Raw genomic sequence first — 24,088 nt, 5'->3', positions numbered from 1 at the left:
TAAGCTTTTGTAAATACGGTGCCTGTACCTGATAGACCATGTTATCTATAGGGTTTGATAGGTTTCATATTGTGTAGAGGTATAGACTGTGCTGAGTATTATATTTTGGTGAGGCACTAAAGAAGCATCTTACTTTACAATAGGGCAAAGTTCTCAAACAAGGGACAATTTAAAATGAGATTTTAACCACATAACCCATTTAAAATACCTACACAAATGTCATACTGACTAGTAAGAAAAAAATCTAGATGTTAAAAAAACCAAGCATGATGGACATATAACTGAAATGCAAACCCTATCAAAATTGGATGGATGCATTTAAAGGCTGTCAACTTTTCATACTTAGGACTGTCACTTACGACAAGACAGTGATATCTTATGAGGTTTAATTCACCATGCTAACATGTAATGGGAAAGTGCTTCATGATAGCTGATACTAACATAACATGGTAATATGCATGTTAAGTGGATTTGTTAAATGAGGAACATTACAAAACAAACCCAAGTCACTGGTTAATTCCTGAAAGACACTTGCCATAAAGAATTCTCAAATTTTTTAAAATCCATATTTTCTTTTTTTAGTCTCTTTGCCGTAGAGTCCCTCCCATGGAGTTGTGTGTTCAATCTGGCTGCAAGAAGGTGCAAGTCCCATAGGCCCACATCTATCATCTATAAATGACATATCCTATGGATATGCCATACATGGTCTAAAAGGGAAAAACCCCTTTAAATACTAACCACACCTCTACCATTTTTAAAACATTCTTTGTGCCTATTGTATTCATAAAGACACTCAAATCATTTACCAACATGGATGTATAAAACATTTCCTGTCCTTTTTGAGAGGCAGTTTGTATGCACCCTTATATATAGCTCTGTGTCCTCACTAAAATCCATCTGATATAATTCAGACATGTCAATTCTTATTCACATGTCCACAAACTCCAGCAAGACCTTTAGCTTTTCACCCCATCCATATTTCACCTTTTGGTTTAATTCGTAAACAGATATAAATATTCTACATTAAATAGCATTTCCCATATGTTCTATTTATTCATGGAAAACTGTTGTTAATATCTCATATTCCTGCATCTCCATCTGCAAACCTGTTATTAAGGTACAAAACCAAGAAAATATCATTTCTAGATAAACAAGGATAACTGTTCAACTAATCATTCCGAGATCTTAAAAATCTACAAAAACTGGACAAGATCTCGGTTATACTTGTCAAGAAAAAAATTGGTATTTTCATGAAGAAACCCTGCATCTATTGTGGACAAAACCCATCATTTGTAAGGATTATGTATGCTAAATTTTATATTTATTGCTCTTATACTGAAACTAAGAAGTGTACGAATATTCTGCTTCTGAGGATGCCAAAATACCAGAATAAGTATGTCCTTGTACTAAGATTCAACACAACCTAATATTAGATATGCTGTTCATTTCTGAGTGGTACTTCACAAAAATAACCTAGATAGTACGAAGAACACAGAGAAAGCTCCGGAAATTCTCAGGAGATATACAGTATATATATATATGACCATGTTTTTAACTCTGTGGAGAATTTCATTATAAGAGGAATGGTCACTGTGTAGAGGTCTTTAGGTGGTCTTCAGTAACTACATAAGGTATATATGATAATCAAATTTTATATAGCAGCAAAAGTGTTATGGATCAGTGGTGATGACCACCACTGAGTATGACCACCCTCTCCCCTCTACTAGTTCTCCTCCACCACGTTTATGGGACTTACCTTGCTTCCATTCTCTCTTGTTTCTCTCTCCATCTTAATGTCCCCAATCAATAGGTTCTTGTACTTAGTTTTTCCATTACTACTGTGATCATCTATTTGGAATTCTGAATTTAGTGGAGTTGACAGAGGACAGTCACTTAGATTCAATGGCTGCTCATCTTGTTCCGAACTGGCTTTTCCATTGCTGTTAGCTTCAGTCGCCTCCCTGCTGTTTGCTCCTCCTGTTGCATTTGAGCTGTGTCCCAATGTTTCATTACCACTAAAACTCTCTGGAGCGGAATCATCTGCAAAACATATATTTTAAACAGCTGTTTAGGTTTTACACGATCATATAAAAGCAGTGCACTTAGAAAGCAACCATAAAACCAAATGTCCTAACGTACGTGTCATATTTTCATCACATCTTGAATAATTACATCAGATAAACCTCAATTTGTTTAGCGCTGACTAAACAAATCATCTCTGCAACCTTTAATGTGTTTCTCCGAGATGTATGGATGGGCATCATTCCCAGTCCACTTAATATACTGAGCAACCTTGTAATCTCATTCATATGTATCATCTTAAAAATAGTGATCACACAGTTTACAATAAAAATTCAATACAATGATTGATTTTTTGCCACAGTTCCTCTTATTCCATGGAATAAAAAATGTAAAAGAAAACAAGCGGCCATTATAAAGGGGACCAGTATTAGCAATGTTATTGATTGTATACAAAAAAGTCCAATATATGTTCTGTATCACTGTCTCGCTGTTTTCTAGATCTCTGCTTGTTTTGGATGAGATCCATGGTAATGTGATGGACACAGGAGAGACAGATCTCTGACTACTGGGTAGTGACAATCATTCACAGGTTGGGTGACATTGCATCTTGGTCTACATACAATTCTATGGAGCCACAAAAATAAAGAGACTATAGATACAATCCTCACCTATCTGCTATCTATCTTTCTCAAAGGTAGTAAGTCAGAAACAATCATAGAACCGAATCCTTTTAATTAGGATCTGCTGACAGTTTCCCTTTCATAAACACAACACTGGTGGTCTAAGTGTGTAATAGGTTAATGGCAATATTTCTGAGTTCATTATCAGTAGTGGATTATATGATAGGCTATTTGGGCGGTCGCCTGGGGCCCACGGCTTTAGGGGGCCTGATAGCACCTGAACCAATCGCCAAGTTTCATACTATCCTGTAGGTTTGATAAAGATAAGGACCTCTAGCCATGAAATCCTCAAGCTTTCAACTCATATTTATACAAGGGTCCTTCTAGGACCTTTGAAGGTTGTAATTGTATAACTTTTTCTTAGACAAGCCATAACAATTATTTGCTGAAAGTGGACAACCCCTTTAAGTAAAGAGAACCCTGTATCACTACACAGATTTGAGTACGGCGATTCTCTAAATTTGGGGGATATGTTGTAGGCTTCCAACCTCATGGTCTCTACCTTCTATTGACATACCCTGGACCCCAATGTTCTTCTCTATCTCACACAATCTGAAACCCCATGTCCTTTTAAAGCCTCAGCATTAGACAGTTATATAAGGTAACTATAGTCCTGACTTCTTATAAGAAGCCATAAGCCACCTCAGCCATGACCTCACAAGCTAACACTGAAGAGTAATCCAGACTCCAGTAATATTCCAGCATGTTATTCCATGCCTCAGAGCCTCCGTGTGCTGTCCTTCTGCTCTTATTACTACGGCCTCCTGCTGCTTTACAGGCATATCTTACTGCTGGTGTTTGACTTCATAAAAATGTATCTAGAAAGTTTTAAATTAGGAATTCAGCTGCAATGTCTTACAAGAAGAAATCCTGCTCTCACAGTTTGAGATATTCATCCTATATTATAATTTGTGCGTTCATTATACCCTTCCGAAAGGTTTAGATTCAGATCTGACAGCCAATGTAAAGGGCATGGAAAGAAATTACTCTTAGTAGCGTGTGACGTGTTTATCCATGGAGAGTTGTTCACATACAGGTGTATCAAGAGCATGACTACATGCGCTCTTTATTACACATAGATTTTCCACTTGTATTTGAATACAGATAATCCACTGACAAGTATGGGATCCTTCATGCCAATGATATTTCGTGCAATGCATAGAACTTTATAGCATGGAAATCAACATGTGACCTTGAAACAAAACAAAAAAAACCTGTAAAAATTACACACAGAAAATCCTTGTATCACTGTCTAAATAAGTGTCAGAGAGTTACAATATATCAGCAGTATAATAGACTATTATAATTTTATATAGATTGGCTACTGTTAGTTATTCTGTATAATACAGCAGCAGAGATAATGGGCAAGGAACAGCCTTTAATTTTTCAAGTACCTTGTAATTTTAATGAATTGTGAGCGGGCTTGTCAGAAAGAAGAATTCTTAGTAAATAAATATTTAAAGGGGCAATCCCTCTAAGGAGCCAGAATGAAAAGAAGACAGTGACATGTTTAATATGTTTAATGTGTAAATGTCTCTGATCTCCATCTAATCTCTCGTGAGCAGTAGTCACTTTACAATTACATGCACATACTCTTCACAGAAACTGACTTTACTCTACCAGGGGTGTAATTCTGTACAGTGCCCTTGATCTGTATTATAAGAAGTCTCGGGCCAAGGCAGTGGCTTTCTGATTCCTCCAAGGTATTATGTGATACCAGCTGCCCCCAGGTGATGGACATCCCCCTAGGTTAATGGATATTTACTGCTTAGCAAAAAAAGTGTAGTATACAAATGGCTGCATTCACACCACTTTTTTTTTTACATCAGGCGGAAAGCTTTTGGTGTATATGCTGAACATATCCATAGATATATACTGGCAGATGGAAACATCTTTTTGTAGGGGATGGGGGTGGATGCACAAGTATTGCACCCACCCCGGCCTCCGCTGAGCATATGCTCCTATAAGCATAACAATAGATCCATTCCATTCCATTGTAAGGAGGACTGAGAGTAGTAGAAGTCCATGGAGGCAGTGGTGACTTCTTGTGGTCAGATACATGGATGGGGTACAGTTTGCTATTATTAGCTAAAAGAAGGGTGTTGGTTAGTTAATAGGGCTCTATGTGCATATGCTCAAATGTGGTGACAGGTTCCCTTTAAATGTGTGGAGATATATCAGAAGTGTTTTATGGCAACCAATAAGAGATCATCTTTAATTTTATAAATTGATGTGGGAAAATGAAAGCAGAGCTCTGATTGGTTGCCTTGAAAAACAAGAACAGTTTCGGTTCTGCTCTCATAGACTTCTTATAAACCTCCTCCCATATGGTGTTTTGGACACATGCCATATTTATTGAGTTTGTGCGTCAACAAACACTTAAAGCTCTGCAGAATGTGACTCATTTTGCAAAGATGGAGATCTGCATAACCAGACCTTTGTGTGGTATCAGCAGGACTGTGAAAAACGTATTCATATTTCAGTAATATTGTAGTTAGATTCAGAGCACTTTGGTGCCCTGGTATGTGAGGTCTCTTCGCTGAACACAGCACAGCCCCTCCTCTGCTATTAATATCTGCAGTTACAGTTACTATACTATAGCAGTTACTCGCCAGTGTGAGCAGTTATTGCAATCCAGCTACAGACCTGAAATATAAATTCAATGTTCATAGTCCTGCTGCTACTAATGCACACAAAGGTATGGTTACTCACATCTCCAGGGCTTCCAACTAACACTATCAGCAGTTTTACATTGTCAAAACTGAAGATGTTTACCTTTAAAGGGAACCTCACATCAGAATTTCACATCTTTTCCTAATTACAGTTTCCCTTACAATACCCTTTTTAATACTAATTCCTAATCTGCTTTTTTAATCAATATAAATGGTTCAACACACTTCTAAAAGTTGATAAAAGTATATCTGGCTCCCTGCCAGAAAACTGGATGGAGGCAAGGCTGTGCAGGGCTGCGGATCCCTGTGTCATTATCATCATTATTTTCTGCTCACTGTAGACATGAGCTGACAGAGATTTTCTTGGAGTACAGGGTCAGCTAAAGGCTGCAGGAGAGAGGGAGGAGATAATGATGATGACACAGGGATTGAAGCCTTGCACAGATGCCCCGTGACTCAATCCAGTTTCCTTGTGGGGAGCCAGGTAGCAATGCTACTTATAAAAGAAAACTGGGAACTAGAATTAAAAAGGCAATGAGAACCTGTCATTGGGTGAAAAGGTGAAATCCTTATGAAAGGTTCCCTTTAAAGAAAAGAACAGCATCCATTGCTTTATTGGACCCCATTTTTAGTCTCCCTCATGCCCCCATAGCCAATTCTTAGCACATCCCCAAACAGTGGAGCATTTTCCCACTCCAAACTCACAAAGCCGCTCCATCCTCAGCTGGGTTAAAAAAAATGCTTGTTCTCGCCCCTCCCCCCCTTCATGTCTTACATGTGACATAATATTTGACCAGAAATCACTAAACTATGTTGCCACTACGTGTACACTTGGTATTTTATTTCTATCAAAATGAGAGCATGGCTTGATCTTTTTTGTGTTGTTTGCCCATATTCTTGTTATATAATTGTAGCATGAGACTATGAAGCTCCAGCAGGGAGCCTAACCCTTCAGCACTGACTACAGATAACACTGACTCCGTCCTCCGGCTCTGCATTTCACTACAGACACAGACATGTAATGCATAAAACTGCCCTGCGCTGTCACCGGACTCATGATTCATGCAAGGATACAGAAGATCATGTTGAATGAACAGGGAAAAAGCCCAAAGTCAGCAGCGGATTAACCACGGTTTAAGCTAAAAATAGTACATGAAATACTCATCAGCTCTCATGTCTTCAGTGACTGGGGCACTACTGGGTGCATTTGTGATACAATGTTAAATAAGTAAATATATATGGTACAGAAAGTATTCACACCCCTTTAAATTTTTCAATCTTTATTTCATTGCAGCCAATTTGTAAGATCAAAGATCATTATTTTTTAATGTACACAGAAAAAACAGATGTAGATATTTCAGCTAATTTATTAAACAAGCATAACTGAAATATCACATGTATTCAGACCCTTTGCTGTGATATTTAACTCACATGTTGTCCATTTCCTTCTGATCCACCTTTAGATGGTTCTACTCCTTCATTGGAGTCCAGCTGTGTTTAATAAAACTGATTGGACTTGATTAGGAAAGACACACATCTGTCTATATAAGACCTCACAGCTCTCAGTGCATGTCAGAGCTGCCCAAGGAGCTCAGAACCAGAATGTGGCAAGGCACAGATCCAGCCACGGTTACAAAAGAATTTCTGCAGCACTCAAGGTTCCTAAGAGCACAGTGGCCTCTATAATCCTTAAATGGAATAAGTTTGAACCACAGCTCTTCCTTGACCTGGTCATCCAACCAAACTAAACAATTGTGGGAGAAGAGCCTTGGTGAGAGAGGTACCCCCCCCCCCAAGATTACTGTGACTGAGCTCCAGAGATGCAGTAGGGAGAGGGGAGAAAGTCAACTGCTATCACTTCAGCCCTCCGCCAGTTGGGGCTTTATGGCAGAGTCTGCTAATAGAAGCCGCTCCTCACAGCCTTGCAACTGTGAGAAATAAGAGTCTCTGGTCTGATGAGACGAAGATTGAACTTTTTAATGTGATAATTCTAAGTGATATGTGTGGAGAAAACCAGGCACTGCTCATCACCTGCCAAATACAATCCCAGCAGTGACTCATAGTGGTGGCAGCATCATGCTATGGGGTTGTGTTTCAACTGCTGGGACAAGAAGACTCATGATTGTACTAGCTCAAAAACTGCTTCTATTCAATACTAAACAAAGGGTCTGCATACTAATGACCATACGACATTTTATTTTTCCTTGTTTAATAAATAGCAAAAATATCCATTTAATTGTTTTCTGTCAAGAGGGGGACAGAGTTACATTAATGACCAAAAGAAGAACTGTTTTGAACTTACCAATTGAAACAAAGAGTGAAAAATTCATAGGAGTCTTTATATATATATATATATATATATATATATATATATATATATATATATATATATATATATATATATATCAATGCTATGTGTAGTATGTAGAAAAGTTATATTTTTAAGCACATAAAACTCAGGATATAAAGTTCTACAGTAAGCGAATACAGGATAAAACGAAGCCTGGGACTTCTGCTGTTCTCAGGGATGGACAGAAGGTGGCACTGTTGTCTTCAAACACTTATCTGTCCCCTGTGAGATGAGACACTGGATTATTTTCTTACTGTCCTATGATTTGCTTTAGCTTCTATTCCATGAAATACTCATGAAAAAAAGTTATCAAAGATTTAAAAGTATTCCTGTTAGGTGATTATTTTGCAATTATTCTCCATTGCCTGGTGGAGAGTAATATGGGCTTTTGATTGTTATTATGCTTTATTGATCTGGACAGGCTAGCATGCTCAAATAAAGACGTACTAAAAGATGCCTGTGTGTATTACTATACTGGAGTTGCTAAATATGATCTAAATACATTCTACAAAGACCTCTTCTTAATTTCCAGCACAGCATTTTCTATAAAGCTCAGACACAGATTGAGCACTGATTAATTTTAAGGATTTTCAGCACCATGGACCCTGTTCTCAGAGGAAGCAGCTGTTTCTCATAGTCCCAACACTATTGAATATTGATTTATTCCTACAGATATTATAGGCAATGCAGAGAGATTGTAGGAACCTGTGATCTGGCAATTAAAGTGCCGAAATAGAATGCTGGTTTTTGATTTGGCATCCTAAGGGTGCGCTAAATCTTACTTTTTAAAACTTTAAGTCCCCACATGAAATTCTAATCCAAGCCCTTAACCTGACAGGACCACAGACATGCATGAAGGGCACAGGCCCACATTTACTAATAGTAAGGCAAACTGCACTACATGCCATTTGCCCTACTATCGTGCAGGGGGCAACATGTTCTGTATCATGAATGTGGCACCAGCTGCATTCACCTGATTTTTCCTGGAACACTCAAGGAGGTGCCCCACATTTGTTTCGGACTTGTCAACATATATGTTGTGTCCGATGCGAGTCACCGGAACACCCCATTTTATGCACGGGATTGCATTGCCGTGTGCTGGTACAGCCACAAAAAAATACTATCCCAGGCACTTTATAAATACATGTGTAACCAGTTTACGCCAGACTGCTTAGTAAATGTGCCTCATAGGCTTTCATAAGCTCCTGTCCACTATACAGATTCAGAGACTCCTGAACTTTCCATTCAAACTGAGGGCAATTGGTAAGTAAGCAAAAACTTAGACTGATGTAGATAGAAAAACTCATAATCTTTGTGGAATTGTTAGCAACAAATGACCATGCCTAAATAGTGGATTGGATTTACACAAACTGATTTGCACTGTGGAATTATGCAGTTTTTCATCCTGCTTTCTGCTGGAGAGAGCAGCATATGCTCAGTGGAGGTTATTGTGGGCTATGGACAAAGGATGTCACTGTATGGCATCTGTGTTCGGCCTACATTGAGCGTTTACTGTGGGTTTTTCCCTGTTTATCTGACTGTCCATATAATGAACACAGGGAACACTGATAGCAGTCAATCAATGCCTGCTGCCAATGTTCATTCTTCCTCCCACATTCAGGGAAGAGGAGATGAACCTTAAAACCTTTCCCACTCTATAAACATATACTTTATACATGTAAGCAGAGCCAGGTTACGGGTTGGGTTCTTGGGGCATGCACCCCGGGGACCCCACCACTTTGCCCTTAAAGGGGCCCCCACCAAGTGTACACGATTTGGGCGGTCGCCCACTATATGATCAGTCCGGTGTCGGCTGTCCGCCCGATTCATTGCTAATATGGAGAAATATAGGACATGTCCTATATTTTTCTCTGCTTGGTCATGGAGTGGTGAGACAGAGTATGCTTACCGCACCATGCCATAGAAGTCTATGGGGACCATGATCCGGCCTAAGGGAGGGACCCTGCCTATTATATGGATGCTATATGTGTACCCTGTCTGGGCTACATTCTGTGGTGGCCTCCAACAGATTTTGCGCCCTTAAGGACAATGTAGTCCTGCGGATGTAACACTGGGTGCAGGCATTTTCATGGAAATGCATACGCGATCGGGCTGAGCCCCAGATGTTTGCTTTGCCTTTGTAAATACAAAGTGTGTCCATGCCCTCAATGGCTATTTCTTTTTATGCACAGAAGTAGTCATCTAGTCATGTGGGCACTATCAGTGACAGACAGATACATGAAACACCACTTACCCTGAATCTTTTCCACAAAAACATATACATTTACTATGGTCCGAGCGCCAGTTTTCTGTCAGACTCTTTCATGTGCAAACTGCTTGCCCATGTATTTAAGAAGTGCCGGCACCTTATATATGTGGTACATATGTGTTGTGGCTGCACTATTCTTCTTGCGACACAAATTTCGTCAATGAAATGGACTACAATTAACATACAAAATCTGACAGAATTGTGTCATACGCACAATGTTAAAAGTGCAACAAAAAATAGTTGTTGCACTCTGTCGGGGCAGTGCAGGGGGCGCCAGATTCATGAAGAACAGGCGCCGGAAATCCTGAATCTGGTGCACTCTGCACTATACAGAGGCAAGCTGCACATAGTGTGGTTTGCAGAGTTTTTAGCAAATGTGCCCCAGATAGTAGCTACTCAGCTCCCTGCTGCTTTTTCACATGATGTTCAAAGATTGCACTTTATTTTTAGGATGAGCATGTACTCACTTTAAAGGGGCTATGTCAAATGTGTTGGGACTATAACTTCTGCCTGGTTTGCAGGGTTCTGTCTTCTGAGACTCCTACTGATCGAAAATGAGAAACCATTGTACCCCAGTCTGAAAAGTGTGAATGGTGCCCCAGGCAACTTGCAGGAGGTAGCTGTACTATGCTTATATATACTATAGTCTATACAGAGGAATGGATCAGCAGCTCACCTGACACAGGACCTCTGTTCTTATGATCTGACCGACACTGATCATCCTGTAGAAAAATACTGATAAAAAAAATACTGAACCAAAAACACTCATGTGAAAGTGGCCTTATTGCATATATGCTGACACAAAAGAAAGAGTGACTTAGCCGCACTAACATGTGCATCAGGGTTGATAGATGTCTCCTATGTCTGAGGCAGGTAGCTGATGACATTTCTTCCGCTATGCCTTTTGCTCCTGTCATCTTGTATCTTTTCAAGCAATTAGCTCTCACTCTTTAGTTCCTACTCAGTGTCTAGTGTGGAATACAGCTAGACTCTTACTTTACTATGTTCTCTGTGAAGTTAAACATGTAGGATGCAGCCACAGGAGATCAGTTTTTTTTACTGTGATGGCAGAGGTGGCGAGGACAAAAGATTTTGCTTCTATTACAGTCTGTACTTATGAATAGGTTTCTGAAATAAATTTTTTGCTGAAATCAATAAAGCTTTGTCTTTCTCAATCAATAATGTTTGTTATGATACATGTTTTCAAGTAAGTGCTCGTTCAATGATAGAATTCATTGTACACTTCCCTAAAGTCTCTTACAGGGGAATTTAAAAATTACTTTAAAGGGAACCTGTCACCAGGATTGTGATTTTTAGCTGGTGACAGGTTCCAATAGCCTATGCTATGCACGTCCACAGTGCTGACGGGCAAGACCAGGTGGGACTTGTATCGTACAGGGGAGTGAATAAATTATAAGACAAGGCGCTCTAAGACTCTCTGTGATGTAACTGAGTGCCCCAGACTGATTTGCAGTGTGCTTGTCAGCCTATATTACACTGAACAAACGATCAAATAATCATTTGTTCATGTCTCACGTTAAGCAAAATAAAACAGTAAAAAAAGTTTTAAAAAAGTATAAATAAAAAATTATTAATAAAAGAATAAAAGATCCCTAATCCCACATCCTATGTAAAAATCACAACAAAAACACAACATATTGGGTATCATCACATCCGTAACAACCCATACAAGAAAATAAAATTGTTATCGAGCCTGTGCGGTGAACGCCGTGAAAAAAAAATGGCTATTGGTATAACCAACCTCATAAAAACAGGTTAAAGAGTGTTCAAAAAGTAACATTTACTTCAACATGATACCAATAAAAAGTACAGCTTGTCCCACAAAAAACAATCCCTAAAACAGCTCAAAAATTAAATTGTTATGCCTCTGAGAATGTGGCAATGCAAAAACAAGCAGATTTCTCACCAATGGAGTATTATATTCTGCCCAGGTCAACCCTAAAAATGCAATATAAATGGGTTATCGCTGTAATAACTTGTTATTTTTATGGTATGGTGAACAGCCAACAAAAAACCCCCAGAAAACCCTACACTAGAATCAATGATTTTCTTAACCCCCCCAGCAAGAAAGAGTTAATAAAATCTCATCAATTATCTATTGAATCCCCCTAAAAAATGAGCCTTCGTATGGAGCTATTCGTCATTTAATCATTTGGGAATATTTCATTTTTGCCCAAAATTAATGCATTGTCTAAATAAAATTTAAGTTTGTAAATACCACCTCCATTTTGTTTTAACCCACGTGAAACACCTAAAGGGTTAACAAACTTCTTAAAGTTGTTTTTTCATATGTTGAGGGATATTGTTTCTATAATGTGCTAATTTCCAGGGTTTTACTATTATTTAGGCCTCTCAAAGTCTCTTAAAGCTGAGCAGGTCCCTGTAAATATTGGTTTTGACGATTTTCATGAAGTAAAATAAAGCTTAGTCCTGAAGGGGTTAAATCTACTTCATACATTTCTTTAAGAGCTTGCAAAATTAAACACTAAACATTTTACATAGCGTATTTTGAGACCAATTAAATTTACCAAAATACCAATTTTTTTTTAGTACATTTTATATCTAGTGGAAATTTTTTTCCTGAAAATCAGATGAAAATCAAGCATCATTTACCTATAGATCCAGACGCTACTGTGGTGATCTTATATTTGTTATCCGTGGCTTCCTTTCTTCTGAAATCAACTTTTAAAATTATGTTAATGAGCCTGAAGGGTTCTGGGGGGGGGGGGGGGCTACCAGAAACCCTCTGCACTGTAGCTACACAGGCTGATAATCTAAGCAGGAGCACCCCCATCCCTCCCACTGTGAGCTGAAACTTCATCTGATGCTGTGAGATTACATCAGGCAGAGGGAGTGGAGAAGTGATGACTGTGCAAACGGGGAGAAGGAGACAGCGTAACAGCCTCTGAAGCTGCAGCATGAAGGGGCTTTGGTAATGCCCTCCATAATTTTAAAAGTTTATTTTAGAAGGAAGGAGGCAAAGAATAACAAATATAAGAAGATTACTGCAGGCACAGTATCTGGATCTATGAGAAAGTGCCCCTGGTTTATCAAGCTTGATTTTAATGGCAGATTTCCTTTAGTGTACCTACAATTTTCCTCCACTGAGATTGATAATTATATGATATGAGAAGACTCTAGAGTGCACTGTGCCATAATCAGGACTGGATAAAACTTGTATTTGTATATTTCTTTTCTTTCTTTATTTTTTAAGTATTTTTTGCAGAGAGTGTGGAGTAAGTATATCTAGGTCAGCTTTGTGTCCCCTATGTACAGCCCATGCATTAACCCCTGCCACTTCTGATTTCTTCCATGGGACAGTCTCCTCTAAGACTCGTATTAATCTCATTCCTATTTTTTTTATTAGTCCCATATGTGCCTCCAGCTTATGTTCTACTCTCGCAGTTTTTTTTTGGCCGGCCAATGCCATGAGTGCAGATGTGTCATCCCTCGGGCACGATCCAACCTTTCTCTAGCTGTGCACCCGGGGATTAGCCTGACTTCCCGAATTTCTCTCCTCTACACAGTGTGAGCTAATCTTTCGTGTATGAAGCAGGGGAGGGTGTTTCCATGACAACGCGCACATTCTATCAGTAGGGCTGATCCTGCTGGGCTGAGCCGAAAAAAAGGAATCCAGAGAAAGGAATACTCTTCTTTCCTTATCCTAGGTCTCTGCTCCAGCATTTCAAGCCTGGCTGGTGGACCGTAGTCGTGTTTTTACGTAGTACTTATAAATAGATAACGGAAATCCTAAATTTCTTTATCTCCGCATCATGTGCTGTAATCCGTAAAGAAATGCAGGGCTGCGCCACCTTATATGTGTGCACAAGCAGAAAGAGGACAGACGGCCGGGGTAGGGATGCAGAGAGAGATCATTGGTTCTGGTGATGGAGATGGGGGAGGACGCTGCTGACAAGCGTCAGAGCATCGGAGCTAGGGGTGGCCACGGGGCAATTGTGTAAATACTGCTCACGTCACAATGGAAACTCTAGAGACGTCACAACAAATGCATGGAGCTCCTTATCCATTACTAAAGCCCAGTATTCACTGACTTATCACTAGGAGGAAATTACTCAATCCTAACGCCTTGCACAGTGTAATGTGTTCTATATTTACAATTCTGCCATGGCCAACCCAAGTTATATTCAGTGGGCAAGCTAAAAATTACAGGGCGGCCTTACTTGGCGAAATCTCCATAAGGAAAGCTCTTACTGCCCGACCCCAATGGACTTACTGTAGAAATATGGTTTGGAAAATACAGAAAATAATAATAAAAAAATACTTGAATTTAAATAGTAATATATTTTATTTCCAAGTAGCTGTAAAGAGAGTATATTCATGGACTTTGGCCTCTGTGCCACGTGTAGATTTCCCCAGCAAGTCAATTCACCTACCAGAAAGTTCTAGAACGTGAGGGAAAAAAAGTACTGAAAAAAATCCCTGTACAACCAAAGTAAGTACCGCATATTACATATAATATAGCCCTGTTGTCAGTGGAGGTTTCCAGTGCATCTGAGGAATTGATTCTGCTAATTAGGGTATCTAATGGAATTGTAATTTATGTAATTTTCCAGTATCTTACTTAGTGAGGCTCAAGATGTATAACCTTATTATAAATATATTTCATTATAGTTTAATTTCTACTTCTATTTTGAAAGCAAATAAACTCTATAAATAGGTGTCAATGGCCCTATGTCTGCTGTAGAACTACAAGTTTCAGCATGTTAATAGTGATTCCACAGCTTGGATTAAATCCCAGATGTATAAATTGTACTCTACTGGCTAAAACACATTGGGGCACATTTACTATTGTCAATGCGCCATTTTTCTGATGGATTTTGCACGTTCCACATTTGTATACGAAGTGTCCACGCCACATATGTGTAGCACGCTAACCCTATGTTACAGCTGAACTATTCTTCATGCCACACAAATTCCGGCACGGAAGGGGGTGTTCTGTCACATTTATCTTGCAGAGTCCGCCAGAAATTTGTGGCACGCCACATGTTAAAGGTGCACAAAAAAAAGTCAGTGCACTCTGTCGGTGCAGTGCAGGGAGCGCCAGGTTCATGAAGAACGGGCACCACAAGTCATGAATCTTGTGCCATCTGCACAACAAACAGGTAGCTGCACATAGTACAGGCTGATAAGTGTGGGCCAATGTCACATCTTCAGCAGTGCGCCAAAAACCCCTTTTAAATCCCTGTCCCAGTGGCGCAAAACGGAAATCGTCGGAATGTCCGACGAAAGTGTGGTCCACACAGAAAATGAGCCCCAATATGCCATCAAATCCTTCTTTATTAGACTAAAGAAACGCTTTAGGTTTTTATAGGTGTCAAGATGTTCACTTTTGCTCTATGTCTAGACAGATGATGACCCCCAGTCCAGCCAACCGACGACTTTACTACATCCATTGGTTATTTTTGCTGCTTGGTGTCTTTTGGGTGCTTGATTTTAGCATTTAGTGTATTGCACTGTGATGATGTTATGTGGTGCATGACCCTAATGAATGTGGCGCAGTGTAAGATGAACACACGAGCGTCAGAAAAGTCAAAACACATTCATGAAGGGGTTCAGAAGTTGGTAGACTTGCTTTTTTGTCGGTCTTATTATGCACCAAAAATGTGCCAAAAAAGTGTTGGGAATCTAGAAGTGCAGGAAAATTTGTCAGTGTTGCGAAAGATACTAAATTCTGATGCCGACATATAATAAATATGATGCACAAGGCACTGCAATAACAACAAAAAAAAACTGCCAAAAAATGGTCACAAAGCCAACAATAATAATAAATGCCCCCCAACGTGTTTTTTGTTGTTGTGCTACATTTGCACAGTAAAAAAATTACATTTACAAAATATATCTATTCCGACTTACATGCAAATTTAAAGGGCATCTATCACCAGGAGGAAGGATTGTATGCAAATGAGCCTGAGGGGCTCCAGGCTCCATAGGTGTTAATGGAGCCTGGAGCCCCTCAGTCTCATTTGCATACAGTCTTTTATCCCGGTGGTAGATGTCCTTTAACTTAAGAACAGAATCTTGTACATAACCCAAGTACTGCTGTACTGTAGCATTTAAAATCACAAAGACCTCATTGTGATCCTGTCATTGTCCTACATAACAGATCGGAGGCAGCTTGGGGGCCTAATTTTATTTCACAGCAAATGTTCAAAAGTTATGATCATTGTATGCAAGTTAAAGGCATGAGGACCCATAGATGATCAACCAAACACAACTTTAAGACATGAAGCTAAATCCTAAGTACCATTGAGATATCTCAGGAAGGCTGAATGGATGCACTGTATACATTTCAGTAAATTATATATGTTTGAATTGAAGCAAATGTGTTCAATTAACTTTTTTTCTGGCTTCTGAGAGTAAATGTGTTTCTTTGAGGCCTCTCATTGTCCCTGGTTTGCTGTTGCTGATATAGATAAGGGGTTTGAGTCATCGTTGACCCATATTAATCCAGCAGCTCAGCACTGACCACTCTGGTGCTGGATGTCTCGGCTGACTTGCATCTTTCACATCTGCAGTCTCATCATTTTTTCATGACCTTCTTTTCTGTCAATTGAACCAAATGAATACAAGGTCCGCAGCAAAAGGTATTTCTCATGTGGATCACTGAGTCACCATCTTAATACGTATTCAAGCTTGACTTCAATAACTACTTAATCTTCATTATAACTATTCACACTGTGAGTACATTACATACCACCAGCCTCTATTCTCAAGGGGTTTTTCAGATCTTATATAAACCATAAATAAACCATAAACATATAATGAGGAATGGTTATACAACACTGTTATATAATCCTAATGAGCCATATTTACATATTCAAGTCAAACTGTCACTATGAAAATGCAGTGTAATCTGCAGGAAGCATGTTATAGAACATAAGAAGCTGAGCTGATTGTGCACTGCATCCTATCTGCAGGCATCATGTTATAGAGCAGGAGAGGCTGAGCCGATTGTGCACTGCGTCCTATCTGCAGGCAGCATGTTATAGAACGTAAGAAGCTGAGCCGATTGTGCACTGCCTCCTATCTGCAGGCATTATGTTATAGAGCAGGAAAAGCTGAGCCAATTGCACATAGTGTCCTATCTGCAGGCGGCATGTTATAGAGAAGGAGAAGCTGAGACAATTGTACATAGTGTCCTATCTGCAGGCAGCATATTACAGAGCAAGAGAAACTGAGCAGATTGTATATTGTGTCCTATCCAGGACTGCCTGGCCCACCTGTGTTCCGGTGAAAACACCAGTGGGACCCAACACCTTTTGGCTACGCACTGCCAAAAATTAATAAAAATTTCTTTTGTGGGCAAACAACTTTAAGGACCACATTATTTTTGTTTTTTGCATTTACATTTATTTATTTTCACTAGGAATAACCGTTTTTATGTTCTGATAGATTGGGATTTTTGGGACTCGGCAATACCTAACATGATTATGAATTTATTTGTTTATCTTTATATCAGTTCTTTGGAAAGGGGGATGATTTGAATTTTTTAATTAATTTATTTATTTTATACTACTTTAAGATCCCCAAAGGGTACATTAACCCTTGGGGGACTAATAGTTCCTACCATAAACTGCCATACTACAGTATTGCAGTATAAAGAGAACTAGCTATCGATCTATAAGGCTGCATGCACACTGCCGTGAGCCCGCCGCACCGTAGCACGGCGGGCACACGGCAGCGCGGGGAGAGGAGGAGGAGGTGAGCGCAGCTCACCCCCGCCCCTCTCCATAGCGATGTATGGCCGCGGCACCGTAATACGGGGAAAGATAGGACATGTCCTATCTTTTCCCGGGCTACGGAGCGGTACGGTGCCGCACGTGTGCTGCACCGTACCGCTGCCGTAGGGCGCCGCGAGCCCATAGAAGTGTATGGGGGACGTATATCGGCCGTATATACGTCGGCCGTATATACGTCCCCCATACTGTAGTGTGAATGCAGCCTAAGAGTGTGCTTCTGGCACACTGTTATAGATTCTGTTGAATGACAGGTCCTGCAGTCTCATAAAGACTCCAGGCTACCATGGGAATGGATCCAAAATGGCGGCGCCCACGCATTGCCAGAATTTACCTGCCGCCAGCGGCAGTCTGTAGTACTACCCTACTTCAGATGTAGTGATAAACTCATGAGTACTAAAGGGAAACATTATATAGCTATTCTCTCCTAAATTAGTTTAGTAATATCTGCATTTTGTAATTAGTCCTTTAGTTCCCATTATATGGATAAAACATCACTGAGATGTAAATTTCTGAAATGCTCATTTGCAATCAAATAACTTAATAACAAAGTGAGAGCATAATAAACTTTAGATTACAGGATGAACTGACTGATTGTTAGTGAAATATGATTACATAGCAGATAGCTATGAAAAAGTCACAGGTCCAGCAAGTCCAATCTAATATCATATACAAATGGGTCCTTAAAATATAAGCTAGTGTGTAATTATTTGTCATTTAAACTTTTTCTTCCCTTAGTAGGAAATGCTGTGGACATAGACTGTAATGAAGAATTAAAATGCTACTGGCCCTGTAATCAGTCCGTTGATTTCCTCCGTGCAGAAAAGAAGATGGCCGCTGGTCACATGTCCTCATCACATGTTCTGCACCTGGCTGGGCAGGTCATGTGATCATCACTATGTGGAGTCGTAGTCGGTTGGTTGCAGTGCATCCAGTATGGCCAGTGCTGTGGTGAGACCCATCTCAGTGATGTAATGTGCAGTGATGGCAGTTACACGCAGAGCATATTAGGGAGGCAGAGTTACTAAGAACTGAAGGATTATGGGATTTGTAGTTCCCAGTGGCGGCTATCTTGGTGATCACTCCGCCTACTTTAGATTTTGTAAATCATAAAATCAAGTTCTATGTAATGTAATATTTGAGTATGTTTCTGTATGTGTGTGTACCATTATGTGTTTGTCTATATCTGTATATGTGTGTATGTGCCTGTATGTCTAATTGTATATGGCTTTGTATGTTACTATGTGTATATATGTGCACTACATGTTCTTGTATATATATATATATATATATATATATATATATATATATATATGTGTGTGCGTGTGTGTGTGCACTTTAATGTATATTTGTGTGTACCTGTATGTATTTACCTATATGTGAATAGGTGTCTATACATAGATATGCAAGCATATATATTTTTGTGTTTTCCTGAATGAAAGTATCTCTATATATGTGATATTGCAATCACTATATTTGGCATTCTCCTCAATGGATCATACAATCATGCAAAAAATATTTTCTATTCCTACACGGACAAATCACACATTCCTGACAGTTTGTAATTTTGACTTTTAATATAACACTAATCTGCAAAAAAACCTGTTTATATTGTGACAATGCAAATTTTATTAATTATATGAGCTAACTGAAAATTTGCATAAATGCAAATTATGTTTCATGATTAGGAAAATGCAGATAGCCTCCAGCACCATACATATGTTCTTGTAATATGTTAGCAATGACAAGAAATGCCACTGGAAAATGATGTCTGACATGTGCTTGTGCATGTGTACACTCACACTAGAGGAATCTGTCATTTTAAATCAGTACAAAACTAGTACAAAACTAAACCAGTACAAAACTAGGTTATATGTGTACATGGGAGTGATAGGAGCCAAAGAAAACCACAACAGGCCCCTCCACTATGGTGTTAGGTTTTGCCATTGAGGACAGAAGGGACTAATGTTTCATATCATGTACTTTGGAAATTGCATATATGACTACAGACAGGGGTCAGCTCCATGTTTCAATAGGCCCCTGGGCGACAAAGCCTCAGAAGGCCCCTTTGCAGCGAACGTGGTGGCATTAAAAATTTAGAAACAAAACCGTCTTCTGTTTTGTAAAATATTCCCAAGTTTATCATACTAAAAAGAAAAGTATAATACAAATGATAGTGCCTGGTGAAGTCAGTATTTATTCAATGTATAAATATTTTGCAGCTTTGAAGTAGGAATATGTTACGGCTATGTGTGGATATTACTTATTGCTGCTATGTGTACTGTGTAGGCAAGAGATTTGACTACTATGAAAAAATAAAATCAATCAGCACAGAAAGTTTGACATAAAAATTATGTATTTTGTCAGTCATTAATTTATTCACTTGTTTTGTTTTTCAACGGGCGTCCATCAGTGTTTATTTTTATTTAAGGATCTTTTCTAGTAAATGCATCTTTGTTTTCTAATCCTGGGTGCACTCCCCTTCTTGGACGGACGTATAGTATATACTACATGAAGCCACCTAAGCCAATCACTGGGTGAGACTTTCAATGTTGAGGCCTCCAGGGTGTTCTCAGCAGTGTGGGAAAGTGAGATACATGGGGACAGAGACAGCGCTACCAGAGTGGCCGGGAAGAGATAAGTAAATAACTCGGCAACTGCTGCTGATATAGTGGGTACTTGACGGTTAAAAAACATTCTCCAGCTTGTTACATGTCCTACGTCTTAAATCTCAATCCAAAGGGTGGTGCTCTATTCACAGAGTTCAGTTTCGTATTGGAGTACTTTAACATCAGAATAGTGAGACACAGAACGGCCATCGCCTGTCTGTACAGCACCTCTGCATTACTCCCTACCCCTAAGCCATGTTCGTTTAACAAGCTGGAATAGAGATTGATTGAATCACCAGGAAAGGTAAGTGCCATTCTATGTCTCTCTATTCTGAAGTGATAAGTAACATTTTCTTATTTTATTGACCCCTGTAGAACACATCTATTTATTTTTTGTTTTACTGGCTAAACCTTTTAAAGCTAAAGTGTTCTTCTTTGGCATCCTACAGAACTTCTGGTTTATATCTTCCAAGGTGAAATCTGTAAACCCTCCTATCAATTTCCATTTATACAGCCAGTGTCCTCTTGAAGGGAACCCTCATGGATGTTTCACCCCAAATAATACATTGTTCTTTACTGTAGTAGTGTCCCATTGCTGCTAATATTATTTTTAGAGTTTTCACCATTCTCCTCAAAATAAATGTTATTCAGGCTCTTCCTTTTGTAAGATAAAGACGATGGAGGAGCTTAGCCATGTTCCCTAAATCTCCTCAAGGACACTTGGACTGCTAGCCCCAGTGCCGACATCACTGTCCTGTTTATGTAGCCCTGCATATCCCTGGCTGGCGTCATAGACATACTTCTGAAGCATGGCGCGCCAGCTCACACTTGCTCCTGAGCAGTGCATTGCACTGGCGCATGCGTGGTATGCAAGTGAAAGTGATCGGTAGAATCAGAAGAAAACTTCAAATACAAATGAAATAAATATGAAATGCAATAAAAAGAAAAACTGAAACGCATCACTCACCTTTCACCAAACCATTAACTTTTTACATCCATTAAAATATGGAAAAACCTTTAGATGGGGAAAGTCAACGCTCTGGTTGCGATAGACTTTGTGATAATATTTACGGAATGATTTTTACTCTCTTATGTAAAAATTTATTTTATTCTGAGTAAAGTGTGTCGAACTTTAAGAGATTACTGTTACCATGACAGCGATCAATGTCTTTTCATCGACTTACTGTATGCAGCTTTTCATTTAAGGTCATACAGTTTCCCCAGCTAATTCAACTAGCTGTCTGAAAAACTAACACAGGTTGTGGCGGTATGACTGAGGGGGCTCCATCCTCCATTTATCTCTACAGGTGCATAATTCAAAGGGGAAGGGGCAAATCATAATAATATCTCTGAAGGAACCTACATCTGCACTTACATCCCAGCCCCAATGTGTTGGTTATTATAATCAAAAGGATCTTTTATTGGAAATAGTGATGGTAGAAGAAATTGGTCCATGCTACCTGTTGGCATAACATTTTAGAAGGACAGATAGGAGATACTTGCCATCTTGTTGACTATGGGCATTCTGGGGACTTTGCATCCTTTCTTCAAGGTTAGAACTGAGGTCAGAGTTCACAGCTGACATCCTGGTGGAGTCGCTCATATCAAATTCATCACTTTCTATAGAACTTTCATCCTGTAGACATGACAAGAAGCCACATGGTTAGACGCCTTGTCTAGAAAATGGTATCACCTGAACAATAGCGTCGATGTAAAGTCGTGGAGTTCTTTTTGGATAGAAAACCCACTTTTCAACTCTCTATCATTCCGATTAGCAGCGGTTTTCCTAAACATTGCATGTAGCTCCCACTTACTTTGTTATACAATACTGGATGCATCATCAATATACACATATGGAATTTGGTCATATTAAAATATTACTTAACTTAGTGAGGTTTTCTGGGCTAAAAATATTAACATATCCATGGAATAGTAAGGGTCATTATGTCTAGCCCCCAAAAACATTATAAATACGATACTGCCAAATAATAGGGTACACACAAGCAGTAGGGTTCAAACAAAGTGTTTTGGGGTCAGGGTTCCGTGAGAGTCACTTTTACTTTGACCCACAGTGTCACTAACCTCATCTTGCTGGGAATTTAAGAGCTGCAGTTTCATGTGCTTCATATAAGCCATTGTAATTGGCATATTATAGTCGATCATGCTGGTTACCAGTGTAGGTGGCTTGCCATTATCTGTAGGAATACAAATTGTCAGTTAATTTGCATATATGATTATTACCTCTTTTATTTTTTACTATTTATGTTCTTTTGTATTTGCTTTATTATCAGTAAAATACAGCCAATATAGAGTTTTCCTCATAAGCAGCTATACAATTTATTTCACTACTGCACTACAGAACCTCCGGCTCCAGACTTGGCAACCAAGGGAAGGTCCAACACATTAGTGTCCCCTGTGGATGCGGTCAACAATACACATGCACCAGTTTCGCTAAATGTCTGTGGTCAATGGAGACTCTCAGACCGGATCACATTGAACATGGTGGGGCACGGTGGAAAAGGTTCTGTAATACAGTAAACTGTGCAGCAGCTGTATAGCAATGAGGACCATTTACCTGCACTCCTTTAAAGGGATTCTACCATCAGTTTTGACCATACAAAGCTGAAGACAATGTTAGGTAGCAGTCCTGATGTATGCTATTGCTGTTACAAGGAGCAGATTAGCTATGCTGTGGCCAGTGAAGCTATTTCACACAGAAGTTCAGCTACAATCCTGGAATGTAAATGCGTTCACAGTGCTGCTGCTACTAACAACACACACAAGGTATGGTTACACAAATCTCCAGGTCGGCTAACCTAATCTTTGTATGTTCTTTAGTGCAGGTAATTGCTCTTGAACACAACAAAAGCCATTGAAAAACGCAAGTCATATTTTGCTGCAATTGTGCAGTAAATATGCAATTAAAAGTTTGAGTTATGTGTGTTTATACGTATAATTTATCTTTGACACTGACAAGTTTATATCATGGTAAGGGTCTGTGCATCTTATACCTCTGGATGCAAAGGACTTACCTTTGTGTTCACCTCCATCTGGATTTAAGTGCATTCTTTTCTGACACTCGGAGCAGCTCATTAGAAATCTTGTCACCGCTTCTCTGGGAAGGAAGGCATACGTTTCTGAAATCTAAAACAAATAAAACAGCCAGCACGTAAGATCAAGCACTATATTAAGTGAAAAGGACAAAATCGCTTTAACTGGAAAGCAAGTAACAAGAGTGAATATCATGTACTAGATAGAAGAGGAACATTTTTCAATGCTGGCCAAGACACACACAAACACAAATGATGTGGACACCACTTCTAATTGATGGATTGACTAGATGCCACTACAAATGTCAGAGGATAGAATCTATCACTATCAGTGTTTGGTTTGTGTCTCATCTATTGTAAGGTAGTATATAATTAAATGCAGTCATTTGTGATGCAGGCACTGGGAAAAGACAACAGATAGACAAAGGAACCCAAGATTTTTCCCCTTCTCGGCTGTCCCTACCTACTTCCCTGGACTTACCCTAAACCAGTGATGGGAAACCTTCTAGAGACAGAGTGGCTAAACTACAATCAAAACCCACTTATTTATTGCAAAGTGCACAGCATTTTAACCCCTTATCACCGACACTAGTTTTCAGCTCAATGACCAGACGCGATTTTTCAAATCTGACATATCTCACGATAATTGGTTATAACT

General features: G+C 39.3%; 1 protein-coding gene across 7 annotated transcripts in view; it reads right to left on the bottom strand.

Moving 5' to 3' along the window:
- NOL4 (nucleolar protein 4) overlaps positions 1-24,088 on the bottom strand; it is a 161,680-nt gene that overhangs the window by 38,817 nt on the left and 98,775 nt on the right. For all 7 annotated transcript variants that reach the window (XM_072151988.1, XM_072151989.1, XM_072151990.1 and 4 more), the window contains exons 3-6: positions 23,413-23,524; positions 22,463-22,575; positions 21,884-22,016; positions 1,757-2,040 (exon numbers count right to left, since the gene is read on the bottom strand). In XM_072151988.1, coding sequence (XP_072008089.1) covers positions 1,757-2,040; positions 21,884-22,016; positions 22,463-22,575; positions 23,413-23,524 — 642 coding nt within the window. The remainder of the gene's footprint in view (positions 1-1,756; positions 2,041-21,883; positions 22,017-22,462; positions 22,576-23,412; positions 23,525-24,088) is intronic.

The sequence above is a fragment of the Engystomops pustulosus genome, chromosome 5 (assembly GCF_040894005.1).
Source record: "Engystomops pustulosus chromosome 5, aEngPut4.maternal, whole genome shotgun sequence".
Taxonomy (NCBI): Eukaryota; Metazoa; Chordata; class Amphibia; order Anura; family Leptodactylidae; genus Engystomops; species Engystomops pustulosus.
This window is presented reverse-complemented; position numbering and strand designations above follow the sequence as displayed.